General features: G+C 46.6%; 1 protein-coding gene across 1 annotated transcript in view; it reads right to left on the reverse strand.

Moving 5' to 3' along the window:
- Positions 1 to 1628: 1628 nt before the first annotated feature.
- LOC119389888 (uncharacterized) overlaps positions 1629 to 21395 on the reverse strand; it is a 29687-nt gene continuing 9920 nt past the window's right edge. Inside the window, exons 2-5 of the mRNA XM_037657303.2 lie at positions 13334 to 13709; positions 10300 to 10470; positions 3380 to 3634; positions 1629 to 1834 (exon numbers count right to left, since the gene is read on the reverse strand). Of these exons, the coding sequence (XP_037513231.1) occupies positions 1730 to 1834; positions 3380 to 3634; positions 10300 to 10470; positions 13334 to 13639 (837 nt within the window). The 5' untranslated portion in view covers positions 13640 to 13709 and the 3' untranslated portion in view covers positions 1629 to 1729. The remainder of the gene's footprint in view (positions 1835 to 3379; positions 3635 to 10299; positions 10471 to 13333; positions 13710 to 21395) is intronic.

Raw genomic sequence — 21395 nt, forward strand, 5'->3', positions numbered from 1 at the left:
AAACTAAATATACTGACGATACTGACGCCTTACCGCAGGATAATGAAATGAAGTCAATGTTCCTCGAGTTTTACCATTCGCTTTTTCTCGCTTTTTTTCTTTTCTTTATTGGGTTCACTTTCGGAATATCCGGTGCCGCTGCCCGGTACAGTGCTTGCTGTCGGCACAGTTGCGTCGACTGCTGGGCCAGCGTTGCCTAGCCTGACGTCACAACCTACGATGAAGACACTCTTCGACGACGCCGAAAAATGGCGTCGCCAGAGTTTGTACTTCAGAACCGACTCGGTAGCCAGCCAACGAGACGGACTTACAGCAGCGTGGTCACGGTTTCAAGCGTTCAGAGGTACAGGATCATCCATTATGAAATGGAACACGCGAGCGTGTGGCCTGTACTCTGCGGCGGCTGTCTATATAGACAGCCGGCAAGTTGCGGCAAGTGGAAAAACGTCCGCTTTTGGGTGATCTACACAGGCTGTCTGAGTAAGCAGGCACGGCCGATGGGCAAGTGTCTGTCTGATTACCTAACCAGCTATACGATCGCTATGGCCGCCAATAAATAACGGCAAAAGCAGGCGTAGTTCCCCTCGCTGGCGCTTCCTGGCGCTCTAAGCAGCCGTCGCAGAAAAGGTGCCACGCGGTCGCCTTTTCCCTTTCATAAAGGACCACTCTGTAAACCGCGGTGTAACCTTCGGCGTATGCTTGCTTGACCCCACTTCCGCGGGGAGAGTAGTGATGTTAATATGGACACCTTGGAACTGGCTGACATTTGCAGAAGCATAGCTCGACTCACTTAAGCTCACACCTGGCAGTCGATGATTCTGTTCGAATAGCGATGACCCTGAGTACTTCAGCTCAACAAGAAAGCTGCGCAAATGCGGGTGCTTTGGTTTCCGAATAATAATTTAATATCTGGGGTTTAACGTCCCAAAACCACGATATGATTATGAGAGACGCCGTTGGTTTCCGAAGAACCGAAGATCTTCAAGACATGTCTTGAGGTTGAAGCTGCCTACTACTCCTTGCAATGTGCACCACATTTACCTCCTTCACGCTTCCTTTCTTTTTTTCTTTTTCTCCACTTTGCACTTACCACTACTCCCTAACAAAGTGTCTGGCTATGTCAACTTCCCTGCATTCCTCACCTGCCGTCCCCTTCAAGGTGTCAAATCCGCAGTCTAGTTCCTACCTTACTAACTACTGGTCGACTCGATGTCAAAGCCGTGCATCGTCGACAAGTGGTTGCGTATGATAAAGATAACGCACTCGCATTTGGATCCATCTCAAAGACGGTGCGGCTTACGTCTTTGGCCTTGGGCAATAAGCCTTCGATGCCCGTGACGAGCAAAATCGGCTGCTCTCACTAACAAAAGACGCGTGCGCCTGGCGGTGGTTGTCGAGGAACCATTCACCGTCTTACTATCGCTTTCACCACATCTCGCAGTTAAAGCCTACGACCGTCACGATAGCGTATATGGCCGAGGCGCGAGTAAACTGTGACCACAGGCGCTGCGTTGGAATCTAAGCACCCCCTCGTTGGCTGGCCGAAAGAGAACCGACAGGCAGACAGCGGCATCCCTTATTCAGACGTGGAGGTAGTTGTAGCATACAGCGAGGCGGGAGACAGGAAATAAGTTAACACGTAGTGTAATGGCGTGGGGCTCTGGGCGAAGATTTTCACCCGTGCAGGGCGGGCAGCCCCGTTAAGGCAGTGCGTCGTTGCGCAGCGTGATCACTGCGTTTTCCGCTTGGTTTCGACGTAGGTCAGGGTGATTTTCATCCTCGGCTGAACCACTAGGTCCTCCGTCGAAGGCAGGCAGATGTCTTCGTACACCAACTGCGCACGCATTAAGCACAAGGTAGGGTTAGTGTTACGAGAATTTTCAAGTCTCAATGGTGTTATTAAGCGAGTAACAGAGCGCACGACACGGAGAGATTAGGAACGACGCCAGGAGCAAAGCCACGAACGACACACATGAGAGCTCCCTGTACCTGTATATTATGTAAGACTTATGCCTTACATAATGTACAGTGTCATCCACATTTACACGAAACATCTAATAGATTTTCAAGAGCTCGTATTAGTCTTTTATGTTGATTATGATCCCCTTCCTGGTGGCACTAACCGACAAAGGGGAATGGGCCAAGAACCGGGCGGCAGGATGTTTAAGGTAAAGACCTATGAAACTAAGGTTGATGTTTAGCGTTTTTCCTGTTCTTAAAATATGATACATAACAGTAAGAAGTAAAATATGTAGCTGGGAGGGATGGCTGAAATACGTGGTAATGCGGAGAGGAAAACACAGACGTGCGACAGAAAGGGTTAGAAGCGATCAGCTTCCGACCTTTCACTTCCGAACGTCCTTGTTTTCCTGGAGTTCGCACTATCATGTATTCCTCAGAAGATTAAGATTATTAGAAAAACTTTTCTCGGACTTACGTCATAAGGTGCTATGTAGGGCACATTCTCCACGCGAAGTAGAAATGTTCAAGTTATACGAGCTTGAAGGCTAATATGACGTAAAGTTATACGAGGCTAATTTCAACACGCCGCCAAGAATTTCTCTTCCTTTCTCTCTCGCTCTCTTTCTTTCTCTCTCTCTCTCTCTATGTACTCGTTCTCTCGCCCATCAGGGTTATTGCATCTCATGCCGGACAAATCGGCGCACGTGTTCTGGGAGCGAGGAAGAAGATGATGAAGGGAGCGCGTGCCGGTTTATGGTGACGGATAATCTTCTATCTACGACACACGGCAAACCTCGAGCATATAATAGCTCTTCTGTAAAACTACGAATAATGTCCCTCACAACTTCCTTGTCTTCGTTGTTGGTTGGTTTCAGTTTCACTAGGCTGTGTAAAACAATGTAACGAGCCCTTGATCGCGGCAGGATAACGAGTAGGTGGGCAAGTTAATTGGTTTGTGTTCATAATTGTGGTAGAGCAGCGCCAAACAACGAAGTCATCTTGACGTGGTTTGCTCACACCAGTGTCAATTTTTGCGTGACCGATTCAGGCTGCATAAAAGAAACGTTTTCAATAAAAGAACTTCAGTTCCGAGGACAGCACATGCCATGAGTTCTTCTCTGTTCTCGGCGTTTGTGGTGCCCTGCCTTTTTTTCTTGTGTCCGTGTTTGCACGCCATGTCTTTTTAGAATGAATACTTCTCTGTTCCTCGTGTATTTATTGTCTGCAGCTGCACTACCACAATTACGAGGCCTTGTTCCATTCCCCTTTTTTCATTCATTGGAAGAAAGAGCAAGATAGACTAAACGTCTAACGATATGAATAAAGTGAGAGAACGCTTCCTCAAAATTTGCTGCGCGCCATCTCGGAGGTCACGCTGTACACCCCTAGAAAAACTCCATCCGGTTTCCTTTCTTACCTTTCCGAAGCGGTCTGAGATGGTGATCTTCCAGGCACGCTCGGGCGACGCCCTGACACCCGCGACGGACTCGACGATGTAGCAGGCGCGCGTGGCCGAGAAGCCCAGGTGAAGGACGCCACTTCCTCGGCCGGTGTCCGCGGCCAGCTTGTAGTCGGCGCGCCTCAAGGCCTCCACCAGGGACATCTTGGGGGAGACGGTGATGCTGGCGTCCAGGTCTTCGCCGCCGGTCTGAACCAGCAGCTTGGCGCCGGGCTGCCAAAAGACCATGAAGGAGCGCCACCGCACATTAATTGCCCGGGTGGCTAGCCGATTGCTTCATAAAAAATTGGCTAGAGGTTTAACTCCAATAAGCCTAGTTATTACGAACAAAATGTGTGTTTGGCCGGTTTTGCGAAGGCAATGACCACAGCGTTTAATTAAACCTTCGCCGGGTGACGTGGTACCCCAGCGGCTTGGCTCCGACCGAGCGCAGCTGCGGATCACGTTGCGTGACGTCACGCCTGCCACGCTTTCGCTTTTGCCACGCGATGAATGACCTTGATAGACACCCTAACATGGAACGCGAAAGTGTATGTTGCCGTCCAACTGACAGGGCAGCCTTGACGAGAACATTCCCACTTATCGAAACATTGGCCTCAGCGACACCACTTGTTCAAACATTTTCCATCCAACCGACACTAGCTTAACGTTAACTCTTCCCCGTTTCGGAGGAGTGTAGCTCGTCCGCTTGACGGAAAAGCTCTTCGTCGTTGTCAAAATGATTAAAAATTTCAGAATGGTGAAACTATTCTCAGTGTTCTGAAAATTTCTAAAAGCGTCCTTGTTCATGTTTTGTTCTTATTCTCAATCATTAGCATATAACCACCCCTCTTTCTCCAGTAATTGGCAATAAAATTTATTAAGCTAATTAGACTTCGTATGTGCCTCGAGTTCTTTTTTTTTTTAACAGCAGAAACTTGCTTTTTAGTAGAGAAGTATTCAGTGTCTAATTTGAGAAAAAGGCCAGTTTAAGAAAAAACTTCCCAAATTTTGAAAACGTTAATAGGTTGAAGCCGAGGTTAGAAACTCACAGGGTCCCTTATGCGTTCGCCTGAGATGACTCGGAGGCGAAAGCCACCCAGGGTGTCTATCTGGTCATAATCATCACCACAATCGAAGAAGATTGTGATAACGGTGCTGATGATGAGACGAAAGTAATAACATCTATAGACAATTTTACGTAAGACACATGGGCGCCGCGCCCTTGGGTTTTGGGTTGTTCAAAGGAATGTTTTCTCATTTTTTGTATATATATTCCAACGTAAATTAATAAAGTCATGGGATGTCGAATGCACCAACCCTACCACTTTCACGCGCATGCGCCTACCGTAGCGCAGTTCGTTTATTTGTTAAAGATACAAAACGGAACACTTAACATAGCCCACTATGGCGGCACCAATGCACACCCGTAAAATAGTCTATAGAACGAACCGAGCGTGGGACATGTTTCTGGGCTATATGCCAAGACATCTTATATAAGGCCCCAAGTGCTTCATTCCGAGAAAAGAAAAATGGGGCGGCGACATCGTCGATTACTTAACCGCCGAGGGGAGGAGGGGGAGAGGGCCATCTAGAATTTCATCGAGCGGAATGCGGCAGCGCGGCTGATTTAGAGGATCGCGCGTGTCGTTCATACGAGCAGTGTACGCGAGATAATACTCGCGCGTGAAATTCTACACGGACTCGTTATCGGCGAAAAGATTAGTGGCCGAATACCGCGCGAATCGCCTTGTCAGCGCGAAAAGAACAAATTGTATCCACCGCTTGAGTTGCATTTATAACAAACGGACACCGGATACGTCCCCCCAAGCAAGTCTCGTACTACAGTTGATTAGTTAAACTATAGTCCACAGATAATAATAATATTGTAGAGGCTCGTGCGCTTAGATTTATGTGCGGGTTAAAGAACCCCAGGTGGCCGAAATTTCCGAAGCCCTACGCTACGGCGTCCCTCATAATAATATCGTGCTTTTGGGACTTAGAACTCCAACAACAATAATAGTAATATCTTCTTTGCGTGCCAAAACCACGATATGATTATGAGGCTTGCCGTAGTGGAGAGCTCCGGAAATTTCGACAATTGGGTGTTCTTTAACAAGCACTGACATCGCACGGGCCTCCAAAATTTTGCCTTCATCGAAATGAAACCGCCTCGGTCGGAATCGAACGCGCGACTTCCGGGTCAGCAGCTGAGCACCGCAACCATTAAGGCAGCAAGGCGGAAGACAGTCTACAGATAGTTCGCGCAGAAATGTTTGTCCCCCGTGCTTAATAACAATAATTTCTATAATAATTTCCAAAACCATGATAGGATTATGAGACAGGAAGTATTAGCGACTCCGGATCGACATTCCTTTTTCAAGAAAAGACGCAGCGACTTTGGTGTCGGCGTTCGCGCGGAATCTGCAGCGAACAATATGGTGCGATGCAAATAACCAGTACGGACCGCTGCACAGAATGGATCCGACGTGTAGCTTTTATATGCCACAGAGACTAACCAGGCAAGACGAAACTTGCATTCACCGGCTGAGACTCGACGTTGCCTACACGAAATACTTCAAGCACAATATCAGGCAGTCGGACTCACCCACGTGCACCACATGTAACACTTGGGAAAACTTAAAGCACGTACTGTGCGACTGTTCCCGTTACCATAGGCGTGCGCAAAGAGGTGGCAGGGGGGGGCGCCCCCCCTAATCACCTAAGAGGGGGGCGCAAAATCTTCCCCGTACATTGACCCTTATAGTCACCCAAGAGGGGGAGGGGGCGTAAAATCTGCCCCATATATTGACTTAGTAGAGCGGGGGGGGGGGGGCACAGAGAAGAACCTTTGCCCCCCCCCCCCTAATAGGGAACCTTGCGCACGCCTATGCCCGTTACGACACCGAATGACAGATTATGAAGGTAGAACTTCATTTGCAACGCGGCTCGAGCTTGGAGCTGCGGCACCTTCTCGGCCCGTGGCAAGACAGCGGTTGTGCGACGCGCAACACAAAAGCGCTGTTGGTGTTCTTGAGGAACACTCGGCTTAACCAAAGTTTGTGAATGACTCTTTTTATGTATATATGTGTGTCTGTGACTGTATGTGCTATTTGTGTGTATATGGTGTATATGTGATCATTGTATATGGGTCATTCCACGCCAACTGTCCCAGCCTTGGCGCTCGACCATCTGCGATTTGAATGAAAAAAATCGAGGACTATCTATCCAAAGCCAGAAGCCTTCCACCAAAATATTTTTGGAAAAAAAAAAATTCAGTGCCGCGAACCCTATGTGAAGTTTTTCGGAAAGCTCGAAACTATGGCTCGGAAAATGCGTTTTCAAAAAATCTCTTCTTCATATATTAGACTAGGACAAAATTTTCCCTACATAACGATCGTAGGCTTCTCACCTAAAATAAGTTTCACGAACGTTTAGGCTTTCGTGGGTTTTTCATGCGGCCTTAAATATTGACAATATGACCCATATTGGGGATTTTTTCATAGAAAGGCGACATTCAGGGAAATGTAATATTTTGATTTAACTGATTGCCAGCAAGTTTTACTGTAGCCCAAAAATAGTTTAAGACGTATATGGCGTGAAATGGTGTGTATAGAGCTGGCGACAAAGTTGCAAGAAAGTTCATTTTCGCACATATTTAGTCGTAAGTTTAACATTGAGGTGCTCCTAGTAAAATTATGCTAAATAGCGCATTTACTAGCAACACTAGTTGTCTACTGACTGAGAAAGCTTTATCAAATTACTTTTTGTTTTAAGGAAGAAAAAAAATTTTTGAAGTTGTGTTCTGCCGATGTCTATTTTTGCTCGTGTTTTCTCAGAAACGCGTCCAGCGGTTAGTACAACCCACATGGGCGCGAGGTTCGCCACGGAACAGCTAGACAACATAAAAATCTCAGCCCGTGCTTATCTGAATGCTTTACTAGCGAGTATTGGCCTGAGTAAAAGAGAAATAAGAACTCCGCTAGAGTGAATTTAACCACATACAGCTGTCCATTGAAGGTCGGCATAGTGAGCTTACGCAACAGCGGCAAGTGACACCGATGCAGTGCAACAACCCGTTGCCTGCGCACAGATATAAAAGTGGGAAGAACACTACGATTAAAGAAAAATTCAGTTGCTGTAATAGGAAGCGCATGTTGTACTTTTGCACCAATTCACTGTTCCTGGTCAAACATCATCACTTATATACATAGGCGTGCGCACAGGGGGGGCAGGGGGGCGCCCCCCTCCCAGTCACCTAAGACGACGGGCGCAAATTCCGCCCCATACATTGACCACCTTGTCACCTAAGAAGGAGGAGGGGCGCAAAATCTGCCTCGTACATTCACTTAATAGGGGGGGGGGGGGTGCGTTGCGATGAACCTTCGCCCCCCCCCCCTCCCTGATGGGGAACCCTGCGCACGCCTATGCTTATATACGATTGTGTTCGTCACAAGTGCAACTGATCTGCTTTGTTAAAGCAACTAATCTGTTCCTTTTGCCACTTTTAAACCTTTGCGCAGGCAACGGGTTGTTGCACGCATCGGTGTCACTTGCCGCTGTTGCGTAAGCTCACTATGCCGACCTTCAATGGACAGCTGTATGTGGTTAAATTCACTCTAGCGGAGTTCGTAGTTCTCTTTTACTCAGGCCAATAATCGCTAGTAAAGCATTCAGATAAGCACGGGCAGAGATTTTTATGTTGTCTAGCTGTTCCGTGGCGAACCTCGCGCCCATGTAGGTTGTACTAACCGCTGGACGCGTTTCTGCGAACAGAAAACACGAGCAAAAATAGACATCGGCAGAACACAACTTCAAAAATGTTTTTCTTCCTTAAAACAAAAAGTAATTTGATAAAACTTTCTCAGTCAGTAGACAACTAGTGTTGCTAGTAAATGCGCTATTTAGCATAATTTTACTAGGAGCACCTCAATGTTAAATTTACGACTAAACATGTGCGAAAATGAACTTTCTTGCAACTTTGTCGCCAGCTCTATACACACCATTTCACGCCATATACGTCTTAAACTATTTTTGGGCTACAGTAAAACTTGCTGGCAATCAGTTAAATCAAAATATTACATTTCCCTGAATGTCGCCTTTCTATGAAAAAATCCCCAATATGGGTCATATTGTCAATATTTAAGGCCGCATGAAAAACCCACGAAAGCCTAAACGTTCGTGAAACTTATTTTAGGTGAGAAGCCTACGATCGTTATGTAGGGAAAATTTTGTCCTAGTCTAATATATGAAGAAGAGATTTTTTGAAAACGCATTTTCCGAGCCATAGTTTCGAGCTTTCCGAAAAACTTCACATAGGGTTCGCGGCACTGAAATTTTTTTTTCCAAAAATATTTTGGTGGAAGGCTTCTGGCTTTGGATAGATAGTCCTCGATTTTTTTTCATTCAAATCGCAGATGGTCGAGCGCCAAGGCTGGGACAGTTGGCGTGGAATGACCCATATACCATAGTCAACACACGACACCTGGAGTAGCAAGCCAGGCGATAAACCAGCTACAGTGGGCCGTCCGCCGTGCTTCGAGCGCACGTTTAATTAAATAGGCCCCAAGTGGTGCAAAGTGGCACACAGTTTTTATATATCGAAATGGCACAGTGTATTATGAGGGACAGTGCAAACAGTGCGACGCTTCGAATTCGCTCATTTTAGTCCATTAGAAGTTCTCAGATAAACGATCGTGAACTGCGCGCAATTAAGAAAAGGATAACACCAAAGAAGAAACACAAAACCTGTCTTTTTTTAGTTTCTTTTTCCGTGTTGTCCTTTCTCTAATTGTGTGCAGTTGAAAATCGTTCGCTAGAATGCACCAACTAGCCCCTCAAGATGTTATAATTAACCAGAGTTCTCTGACGTGCTCCCAAATCAACTTCCACGAGCGATTTGTTTTTATTATTTCTATTTCCATACCGTATCCTATGACATTGTTGCCGCCGGGGTCGAAATATGAAACAGTGAGCGTGGCAGCGTGGCACGTAATCAAAATTAATCTCGAGAACTTCACTATATCGCCTCTGAAAGCCTGGCTGTCGCACTGGGACGTTAACACCTTTCAGTAGGTCAATCAGTCGATCAATCGATTGATCGACTGATTGACCTACTGAAAGGTGTTAACGTCAATCAGTCGATCAATCGATTGATCGAGCCAGTGATCATGCGATTATGCGATCAATGGCTCCATCGAGACGCTAACGAAACGGTATACATGCTTGGCAGGAATGGAATTACAGTAATTAAATTACTTTTTGCTTCAATGGTAATCTAATGAATTACTTCAAGCGATTAATTTAAAAAAAATCATTCCTTACTTTTCCAATTACCTTTTACTAAAATACAGCATGTTTGCTTTCCTTACAACATAAAAAATTGACCCAAAAAGGAGAGAAATATACCAAAGACAAGTTAATCCGAGTGCCAAAACCTCAAGCTTGGAAATTCGAACGAATATCTCTGAGAGTTCTATGTATATGTTCTGTAAATAAAACGCACATGAGTTGTGCATGAATGATAGAGCTTCGCTAAGGTAATTGGTAGAGCGACCGCTCAGGAAAGCCACTGGTCTCGGGTTCGATCCCCGCTCCAGGGCGAATATATCGTCAACTATGAAGCTTTCTTTCCGAGAAATCCGTCTGGATTTCCTTGTAGGCTTATGCTACAGACGAGTGCTTGTAAGTTTTCCCTTTCATTATTTCAAAGTAATTTCGTTACTTTTCACAAGTAATAGTAATGTAATGTCATTACTTTGGGCCAGCTGTAATATGTAACGTATTTTAATTACATTTTAAGAAATCTTAGAAAGACAATTACTAATATAATTTAATTACTTCTAGTAGCAATCTTCACATCTATGACAGATGTATTGCAAGCGCCAGCATGTACTGACCGGCGGTCGCAGATTCCTGATGGGCGGCAGGGGCGCGAACTCAGTGTTCGGCATGAAGGCGCTGCTGAGGCCCGAGAAGATGGGACCGTGAGGGGGCACCAGCTGGTAGGCGGGACCAGCGCCACCTAGGCACAGCTCCTGGATCGCCTCCAGTGCCATCGGCGAAAGTCCCTGCGAGAGAGAAAGGCAATTTATTACTATTGCAGTTACTATTACTATCGCTGCAATTACTACTGGCTGAGTTAACAGGCTCTCGAGATCTTGGATGATTGCCGGCACCCAGATGTTAACAGAAGTCCCGAAGCCTGTGCCCCCGTAGACGAGCATGCCGTACGTTTGATGGCAGAATATAGGCCTGCTCGCTAAGAAAAAGTCGAGTATTTGGGGAGTATTTCTGCCACGCAACGATAATCGTAACCTGGCTCGCTCGCGTTTCCTTTCTTTAAAACTCGGCTCTCGCCAATTTCCTATTAAGAATGCTACGTATAACACTGCCAGCGCGGGCCGTTCGTGACCGGGAAGGGCCGGAACCGCGGTGACAACGCAAGGAAAGCACGCGAGGTCAGTGACGATTATGATTGCGTGACCCAAATATTCCACAAATATTTGATTTTTTCTTAGAGTAGAAAAGAATTCCTCACAATGCGCGACGCTGTTTTGCGAGAACTGCGTGATATTGTTCATTGCATTGTTAATCTTCGAATTAAGTGCAGCAAAGTGGCTGATTATACACTAAGAAAAAAAAACGACGAGAGTATAATAATCTTTGGAGATCATTATCTCACATCGGAGAGTCGTGGGACCCTAAAGAGAGTTAATGCCTCTCCCTAAGCGTAGAGAGTTTAGGTACGCTTTAAAAGGGGCCCTGCAACATTTTTCCAAACAATCATCGAATGACCTGGCTATCAGAGTCTATTAAGGCGAAAGCCTTTGATGCCTCATCGATCGCGAGAATTGACCGGCTTCCCGCGTCGGCTTCTCCCGACGGCGGCGTCAACACGAGTGGTGCAAAAAATCATTATGTGATGACATCCCCATATGACGTCATCATGACGTCACAAATCGCCGATTTTTTGTCACTTCATTATGACGTCCCAGTGACGCCGTCGGGGAAAGCCGCTGTCGGCTTCCCCGACGGCGGCGTCAACACGAGGGGTGCAAAAAATCATCATGTGATGACATCCCCACATGACGTCATCATGACGTCACAAATCACCAATTTTTTGTGACTTCATTACGACGTCCCAGTGACGCCGTCGGGGAAAGCCGCTGTCGGTTTCTCCGACGGCGGCGTCAACACGAGTGGTGCAAAAAATCATCATGTGATGACATCCCCATATGACGTCATCATGACGTCACAAATCGCCGATTTTTTGTGACTTCATTATGACGTCCCAGTGACGCCGTCGGGGAAAGCCGCTGTCGGCTTCCCCGACGGCGGCGTCAACACGAGGGGTGCAAAAAATCATCATGTGATGACATCCCCATATGACGTCATCATGACGTCACAAATTGCCGATTTTTTGTGACTTCATTATGACGTCCCAGTGACGCCGTCGGGGAAAGCCGCTGTCGGCTTCCCCGACGGCGGCGTCAACACGAGGGGTGCAAAAAATCATCATGTGATGACATCCCCATATGACGTCATCATGACGTCACAAATCGCCGATTTTTTGTGACTTCATTATGACATCCCAGTGACGTCGCGTGACGTAACGTCGCATGACGACGTCATCACATGACGTCCTAGCTTGGTCAAAGGTGGGTCGATCATGGAGGCACTGTAAAACCAGGTGAGATGCCTCCGATCTTGGAGGCAGTGGAAATACACGTTAGGTGCAGAAAGGCTTTCGGAGGCTGGCGGTGCAGGATCGATTACATCGACTAAGAAGAAAAAGAAGACGTCTTTTGCCTTCCAGTCTTATTAGGTGACTGCATAAGGGACCCTGTGAGCTTTTGCCTCACGAATCGACTGCCGGAAAAAGTTATAGAACCCGTCAAGTACGAGCGGAGTTACAGGGATATGTCGCACGCTTTTAAGGGACACTAAAGAACAAAACGATTTTTCTCATATTAGTAAAGTACTCTTTCACGATACCAAAAACACCACGCTTGCTGCGAGAAGACACTTAGTAAGCGAGAAAACGCGCAAAAACAAAATGTGGGTGGCGACGCCACCTTGAAGTTTCCTCACCATTCGCGGTGACGTCACATGTTTTGACGGCGCTTGCTAGGGACTACGTAGTTCCTAATCGGTAAAAATGAAGTACATTGTCCTCTGAGGGGGCCATAGACTTAACGTACCGAGTTTGGGGTAATTTTCTTGAGTCAATGGCGCCAAAATACGATAAGTACACTTTGAAATCCGTGACGTCACGTGGGGTGGTTTCGGCGCGAAATTTAAAAATTAAACTTTGATTTTCTCCTCTATTAAGAAACCTATGATAGCGAAATTAACGACATTAGAGTTCTCAGAGCACAATCTATCGATCTAAATCAATTCATTGTTTCTCTTTAGTGTCCCTTTAAAGCGCTTTCTCCCACCTTTCGTCCCACCGAGCGCGCTAAAAGCTACACAGGGGGGATGACAATGGAGGCAAGAAGCTAGGCCCATACGTGAGCGCCTGGCATGACCTTGGGCACATTTTTTGCTTGTTTTCATTGAACGCACGGCTCGCTTTCAAAGTGTCTACGATCGCGCTGGTGTGTATAGAGGGCGGCGCGGGCGCGGCGCGGCACACCGCTGCGGCCGCTGCTACTATGCAGCTCACGATGTTCATATCAGCCAATGGCCGTGTCCATGTTGATTTTCGGCATATGGAATCATTTTTCAAGAGAAGAGCGAGCCATTCTAGGTGAATTTGAAATTTAATTGTAGATACCATGCCGCGTGCCACGCTGCAATATTTGACCCACATGTTCGCAGGAGCCTCGACTACTAATCGGCAGAATTCCCTGACCCTGTCCGAAAAGTGTTGCAGGGCCCCTTTAATTAAGCAACCTCAGACATCAATTTTTTTTCCGTGACGCATACCTCTTCACCGGCGACCTTCCGCTTGATGGACGAGTAGAGGGCCGAGTAGAGCTGCTTGACGACTCCGGACACGGTCATGCCCTGCAGCTTGGCGAAGCGCTCGATGAGCCGCTCCATGTCGCCCATGGTCATGGAGGCCAGGGTGGCGTCCAGGGAGCACGAGTCCGAGGAAGCGACGCCGCTCTTCTTGGCGAGCAGCGGCGTCGACTTGCGTTCCACCTCGAAGGCCTCCTCCTCCGGTGGTCGCGGACTGGCCACAGCCGCGGCCGCTACGAGGCAGGCGGCGCTCAGCAGGCGCAGAAGCATGATGATCGGGCAGTTGACGAGACGTCCGCGAATTCAACGCCTCGAAAGACGGCTCGTATTGCTGGTTCTTCTGCGCAAGAAATAACGAACAAAAAACATGGTAAAGCGAAGCGCAATAAACGGGACAGAAAGGTGAGACAGACGGGACGAGCGCTTCACTGCGTTCCACTTTACCAAGTACGCATCACCGACTATAGCACAAACTTCTAATCTGCCAAAAACAAAAAAAAGCAAGAAATCAGGAACCCTTCCCCTTTCCGGAAACTGGGGGCAAGCGAAGCTTCGCGTGCTCGTGCCTGACGTAGTATGCATTTCACTCTTTCTTCTTTCTTTCTTTCTTTCTTTCTTTCTTTCTTTCTTTCTTTCTTTCTTTCTTTCTTTCTTTCTTTCTTTCTTTCTTTCTTTCTTTCTTTCTTTCCTTCTTTCTTTCTTTCTATCACATCGCGCAATGCTCCCTCCTAACTGTTTCCTTCCTCCATGCCGGGAGAGAGAGAGAGAGAGAGAGATACGAAGAGGAAAGGCAGGGAGGTTAACCAAGCTTTGGCTCGGTTGGCTACCCTGCACTTGGGGTGGGGGAAGGGGAAATAATAGAAAAGAAAGGGTAAAGAAGAAAGAAGAAGAGTAAGAAAGGGATGGATAAACTACACAACACGAACTCGCGCTGTTAGTTCACAGGCGATCGTGAAGTCCGGTGGTCCTCAAGAAGCACAGGAATCGGACCTTCGTCTACGTGCTCAGCGGCGCAACAGTTCAGTTGCTGCAGGTAACAACGAAGGTCGGTCATGCGTTCATATCCAAGCAACAATGAAATGTCGTAACGTGAAATGACAAGTCGCCTCGATAAGGTATCAGATTGCCATATCAGAAGCGGCTGATCGCTGACACAAGCCCACGATCGAGAGAGCTCCAGTTGTTGCAAAACGGCGCGTACAAATACGCATGCTCCAGTACAAATACACCTTCGAGCGCCGCATTTCTGGGCTTCTCGCGTCACCGAAATCTGTAACTCATAACAAGCTTTGCTTGTAATAGTCAATTCAACTTAATGGTCACTTTGGACCCGCAGGAAAGCGTCCGGTTAACTGGTTCCCTTCACCGGTACCAACTAGCGTAATCGCGAATAAACTAGCTGCCTGTTTTATCAGCTAGGTAAGCAGCTACTTCATTTTATCCAGTCAAAAATGCCAAGTGAGCTGATTCTGGTTATGCTTACTACTTAAGCTTAGGTGGACAGGCAAAACGTTGCATCCAATATTGTGGCTTCAGTGACCGTTCGAGTAGTTTTGGGGATCCCGCTTGGTACATCAGGCCATTATTAGGGCGAAAGCCTTAAATTCCTTTTTTAAGAGCGGAGCTCTTAAACCTGTTCGTTGCGCCGGGTAGTGCGAAAAGAAACTATCATCATCATGAATCGGAACGCGCGCTCTTTGTCCTCTTCTTCCTCTCAGTCCTCCTCTTCATCTTCTGCTTCGCTCCCAAAACACGTGCGCCGATTCCTCCGGCGCAGGATGGAATAACCCTGATGATTGAGCGAACGAGTACAGAGAGAGGGGAAGAAAGATAAAGAACCAGACAGAGAGAGAGAGAAAGAAACATAGAGAGAAATTCTTGGCGAGAAAAATTTCATGGCAAGGCGGGATTAGAATCCGCGTACCCTCGATCCGAAGGCGAGCGTCCTAACCACTCGGCTATCCAGGCACGCTAGCAGAGCAGAGCATTGCCTTGTATCGTATAGTATAGCAAGGCGATGGGAAAGGGAAAGGAGGGTGAGCACAATCTATTGAGAACAAACAGAACGTCCCGCTCGCCTCCGAGTCGTCCTAGTCAAATGCATGAGGGGCCGTGTGGCACTTTTAAATGCGAATGCATTTCTTAGTCGGGCTATGTGAGACATCCGGCGTTGTCCGCGCGCCTCTCCGCTCTCACTCCCTCTCCCATAGCAACAGCTGCGGGCGCGCGCGCTTATCCTCGCCCCTAGCAACCTAGCAACAAAAAAAAAACTGTTATGCAGTTGTTAGTACTTTGCTCTTGGACATCTTGTATTTCGTTGTTTTCTTTTTCAGCGTTCCCGTTTTGCAGCCTGTCGTGTCGTAAAAGCGTTTGCAACCCGAAAGCTGACCACCAAAATTGCGCGACATTGCACATATTGCTCGCCAAACTTCTTGCGTAGCATTCACAACATTGTAATGTGTGTACGAAACAGACTGTCAGCACGGTTGCGCTGGAACGGTAAAGTAGCGTTCCTGCGTGGCCGTGCTATACGTTATGTGACAGCGAGAGTTCGCTATAACCATCCCAGCCACGGATTATGTCGGAGCACGTGACGCCGTACACTCCCGTCTTGCAAGTCATACTGAGTGCGAAAGTACGTGCGTGGTTTACAGGGTGCATGGTAACCCATGATGATCATCATGAATGTAATAGCGAGCGCCTTTGTCTCAAGGCTGGAGGTGAACGAAAACGTGAACGAGGTTTCACTCTGGTTGCCATTTCAGTAAACATGCTATTTGCTGCATAAGGCCTTGTCTCCTCTTATCTATCTATCTATCTATCTATCTATCTATCTATCTATCTATCTATCTATCTATCTATCTATCTATCTATCTATCTATCTATCTATCTATCTATCTATCTATCTATCTATCTATCTATCTATCTATCTATCTGTCTGTCTGTCTGTCTGTCTGTCTGCTGTCTGTCTGTCTGTCTGTCTGTCTGTCTGTCTGTCTGTCTGTCTGTCTGTCTGTCTGTCTGTCTGTCTGTCTGTCTGTGTGCCTTTGCTGTGCCGAGAAAAGTGTCGAATTTAAGAAAATATCACAGAAGAAAGTAGTCCACTGCCGCCCCTTTTACTTTCGGTATAAATCGAGGACGTTTAAAAAAAATTCACCGACAATTACGATACTGCCTGATGCGAATCCTGAGCGCAGCTGTTGAGGTGTTGTAATATTACGATAAGTTGAGCAAATGCGCATGCGTCAAGGCGACGTGGCGCGGAGCGAGTGGGAGTATAGAATGCTCGGTTTTCGCGTCAACGTAACCGGATGAACCTGGCCTCGCCAACATAGGCGTGCGCACAGGGGGGGGGGGGGGGGGGGGCAGGGGGGGCGGCCGCCCCCTCTAATCACCTAAGAGGGAGGGGGACGCAAAATCTGCCCCGTACATTGACCTTTCTAGTCACCTAAGAGGGGGGGGGGTGCAAAATCTGCCCCATACATTGACTTAGTAGGGTGGGGGGCGCTACGATGAACCTTCGCCCCCCCCCCCCCCTTATGGGGAACCCTGCGCACGCTTCCGCCACCGCTGGCAGACGCGAACGCTGCACGCTAGAGCGTTCTGCACACAAAGTGTCCCTTCTCCCGACGCACGTCTTCTTCTCCCAAGCTTCGCAGGTCAACCCACTTTCTCGTGCCTGTGCGCGAGAGGCATGCGTTGCGCTGTCACAAGAAGCGCGAGGAGGCACGAGGCATTACAGACGCTAACACAGCGTCTCGCTGGCTCTCACGGTGGAAAACTCCTTGGGGCAGTCTCTCTTTCTCTCTCTTTCGTCCTCGCTCGCTCTATTTTTTGCGCTCTAAAAGGATTCTAAGGTTGTTCTCCTTCTCCTCCTCCTAAATACTTAGTGACAAAACCCCAACAACACCGTAACTTGATGCGCTGGGAAGCGAAGGTGCCCGACAGAAGATGTTCGACGAGTGAAAAAGACTAGTTCTGCATTTCTGCAGAAGAAGAAACAATTCTTTAGTTTACAGACATCTTGCAGCTGCGCTTACTCAGGGCATATTCTTTTGCTACATTCTTGTGCCTTTAAGACTTTTGAGAAATTAGCGGAAAATTACCCTCTGTCATCATGGCATCTGCGGAGGTCACGAGACATGGCAAGACAGCATGTTTCACTACAGATGAGGTTCGTCACGTTTGTCTACCATGTATGTATTGACATTGCCCCAAGTGTTCGTAGCGTCCTATGATGAAAGGTTCTTTTTCTAAACGCAGCGTTTGTTGAATTCTTCGACAGCCTTGCTCCCCGCCTTTTGAACTGCTGTGCCGGGAAGGTTTGCCGCTCTTCCATAGTGAAGCACGTTAGAGTACTCTAAAGCATTTGTATCTATTAGCCTCAGGTACTTGTCAAACCTTTTTTCCTAAACACACATATGCATTGCTCTAAACCGTGTCCCCCTTGTCCTAAACACATACAAAGACAGTTCACAGCTCCCACATAGTGTAGGGCACACAGTGGTCTAAATCGTTTTTACGGGCGAAGCTCCTTAAGGCGGCACCCGTTCGTTCCTCGTAGTCGTAGTAGTCGTAGTGCGTAACCAGTCGTAACGCTAGTACCAGATCTTGACCTCCAAGGTGGTGCCGGTGGGAGATTTTTCCTGTGCGTTGTTGAACAATAAAAAATTCGCAGCGTGCGCGTTAACTAAAAGCCGAATTCTTCTGTCTCTCATTCCCCATTAGCAGCCATTGGCATGTTCCAGTAGGAAACGTTAGTAGAAGTAGAAGTGTAAGTGTTAGCTAAAAGCCGACTTCTTCTGTCTCTCATTCCCATTAGCAGCCATTGTTTACCTCCAAGGTAGTGCCTGGTGAGATTTCTCCTGTGCGTGATTAAACAATAAAAATTTTGTTCAAAACGCCGTTGATTGATGAAATAAACCAACGAAAGACGCCAGATGTTTTCTAAAAGCAAAACGAAAGAACGCCAGATGTTTCTAAAGCAAAACGAAAAGACACCAGCTGCTTAACGAAAGACGCCAGATGTTTTCTAAAGCAATGGTTTTCTAAACAATGAAAATTCACAGCGTACATTTAAAATTAAAGTGAGCTGCAAGTCGTCATAACTCTCATCGAACCTTTAGTATAAACGCGCCCGATCTCACGTCGGTGATGATGTACTGGGTAGAATTCACGGAAGATTCACGGTTTACCGATGAACCTCCGCAGCTTCGCCCACTCATCATCATTCACTCCGTGGATATGCTGTGATTTTTTCTGATTTTCTAAACAGATTACCTGATGCTGTCAACAGGAAGCACGTAATATTACAACCGCAGCCCAAGCATAACGCAAATTAAACACCGTCCAAGCACTCCGTACAAATGGTTGAAACCAGCGAAGCTGAAACGTGCGGCCGCGATGTTTGCCACACTGGGTTGATCCTGATGGTTCATTAAAGCCTTGCTCAATCACTGGTTGCGTCTGTCCAGAAATCTTAATTCGTGTTTGCTGCCCGTGTGTTCCCTTCTTGTTTAATGGACCAGTGGTCAGTAGTGGAATTTTCCAAATTTCTGTGGCACGTACCTTCTGAAACCCACTTGCCCAATCCTTTCGGAAACCTCCCGTTGACGAGTATACTCGTCATGTGATTTTGTACCCGAATGACCGATGACTATACTCGTCGTCAACTAAAGTGGTCCCACATGGAAGAAATGATGACTGTACTCGTCATAACTGTGTTTCTCGTCGCTAGATGGCCGCACTTGTCCATGTTGTGCCATATGTGTCTCGGTATTGACATCTTTCATTGTATTGGCATGCGGTGAAGACATCCTCGGGCTATCTTTTTTAGGCAATAAGTGAAATAAAGGAACCCAATTGAATTGACACTATAGTTCTGTTTTATTCAGAAAAGAACCTCTACAAACTAAGCGAAAAAAAATTCCGGTAAATATTTTACAATTCTTTTTTTCTTTTTTTAACGGTTAGGGAAGGGCTAAAGCAATCGCGCGCGTGGCTGTGGACACTGGTGCCGTCCGCAACTGCAACCTCACCTCAGCTACAAGCTACTGTTCATGCTTGAATTATGGCACAAGGACCCAGCATGTGGTATGCCTATGTTTGGTATCACTACGGCGTCGTCCTCTGCATATTAAAAAAAAACGGCAGCTTAAGTCGCCGACTGGCCGCTTTATACAAGTGTTGCTTGGTTGGTTGTTCCTTGACAACCGGGCGCAACCCACTGCGGGGGATCGGCCATGAAACGAGCGGCACCTTACTTTAGCGATAAAATTGTTTTATATTCCTAATATGTTTAGAAAAGGATAGTTAAAGAAAAACTCAATCGAATAGTCTAGGCTAAAGTGTTATTCCGACTGTACGTTTTTTGCCCGCGGACGACTTCTTCATTTTTAGTAGACCAGTGGTGAGTAGTCGGAGTTGCCCAATTTCTGTGGCACATACGCTTTTAAATGCGAAGCATTTCTTAGCGAACCCCGGGCACTTTGAGCGTTTCTATCTATCTATCTATCTATCTATCTATCTATCTATCTATCTATCTATCTATCTATCTATCTATCTATCTATCTATCTATCTATCTATCTATCTATCTATCTATCTATCTATCTATCTATCTATCTATCTATCTATCTATCTATCTATCTATCTATCTATCTATCTATCTATCTATCTATCTATCTGTCTGTCTGTCTGTCTGTCTGTCTGTCTGTCTGTCTGTCTGTCTGTCTGTCTGTCTATCTATCTATCTATCTATCTATCTATCTATCTATCTATCTATCTATCTATCTATCTATCTATCTATCTAGCCGCCTACGTCTGGGTGCTTTCGTGATCGCCTCCTTAACTTGGTGTAGATCAAAATTGGCATGGGAGGGTACGAGGATTTGACAAATATGACTGTCTGGTCATGACATGAATAACGTGAATATCTTGTCGCGTACGTCGTCAAACCGTTTCCTGCAGACACGTGTGGCACTTACCTGTTGACAACGAACCGCGGTATACGGGTATGCGCCACAGGTGATTGACACTTTATATCTACAAAGAAACCGCGAGAACAGCCATTGGTATTTTAAATGCGAGAGCTTTCAGAAAAACCGACATCGGCATCGTTGACCCCAAGAATGCAAAGAATAAAACTTAGGATCCCAGCAGGAGTCAGACCCAAGCATTCTGCGTGGCAGTAAGGCATTCTACCACAGAGCCACGCCAAGTGTAGAAACTGCTTTGGAAAAACACCCTATGCAGACGTAATGTCAGTGCAACATAAATTGTGGTTGTGGTGCTGGCTATCTAATTTTATAACACAGTAATAGACATTACATATGTATCCTACGATACAGTTGTCATGTCATGTTAATGTCTGTGTATCCAGTGTTGGCTGCCCTTTTATAGCAGTCTAATAAACATTACATTGGTATTCCTATGATTCAGCAAGCTATATTCAAGCGTTGGTCGACCCCGGATGAATACGCTAACGAAAGTTACGTATGAAATTCACATCATCGATCCTAAAGTGCACTTCGTTTTGATAATAGTGACGTATGTGCTCTAAAGAGAGTGCTGACGTTACGTCAGACCATGAGTTACCCTTTTAACGCCAGTGTTGCCGACGTGCCTGGTAAGCCCACTATGAACACACAACTATTAAACTTACAAAAACACGTCGATGCATCTCGTAACGTTTGGCTCAAAGCCAAACAATGCAGCATAGAACTACTCGCTGAGTGCTTCGCATGAAAGCGATTCCCACAAGACGGACGGAATTTTTTTGCCCGCCAACTTCATCTTTAGTGGACCAGTGATGTGTGGTGGGACTTGCCACATTGCTGTGGCACTACACTCAAACCTTATTATAACAAAGTCACATCTGACACGAAAATAACTTCGTTCTATCCGATAATTCGTTATAAACGTTTATTTGTAACATTGTATCTATGACAAGACTATTCTTCATTTACTTCGTTATAACCGATAATTCTTTATATCCGTGTTCGTTATATCGAGGTTTGAGTGTATCAT

The sequence above is a fragment of the Rhipicephalus sanguineus genome, chromosome 4 (genome assembly GCF_013339695.2).
Source record: "Rhipicephalus sanguineus isolate Rsan-2018 chromosome 4, BIME_Rsan_1.4, whole genome shotgun sequence".
Taxonomy (NCBI): Eukaryota; Metazoa; Arthropoda; class Arachnida; order Ixodida; family Ixodidae; genus Rhipicephalus; species Rhipicephalus sanguineus.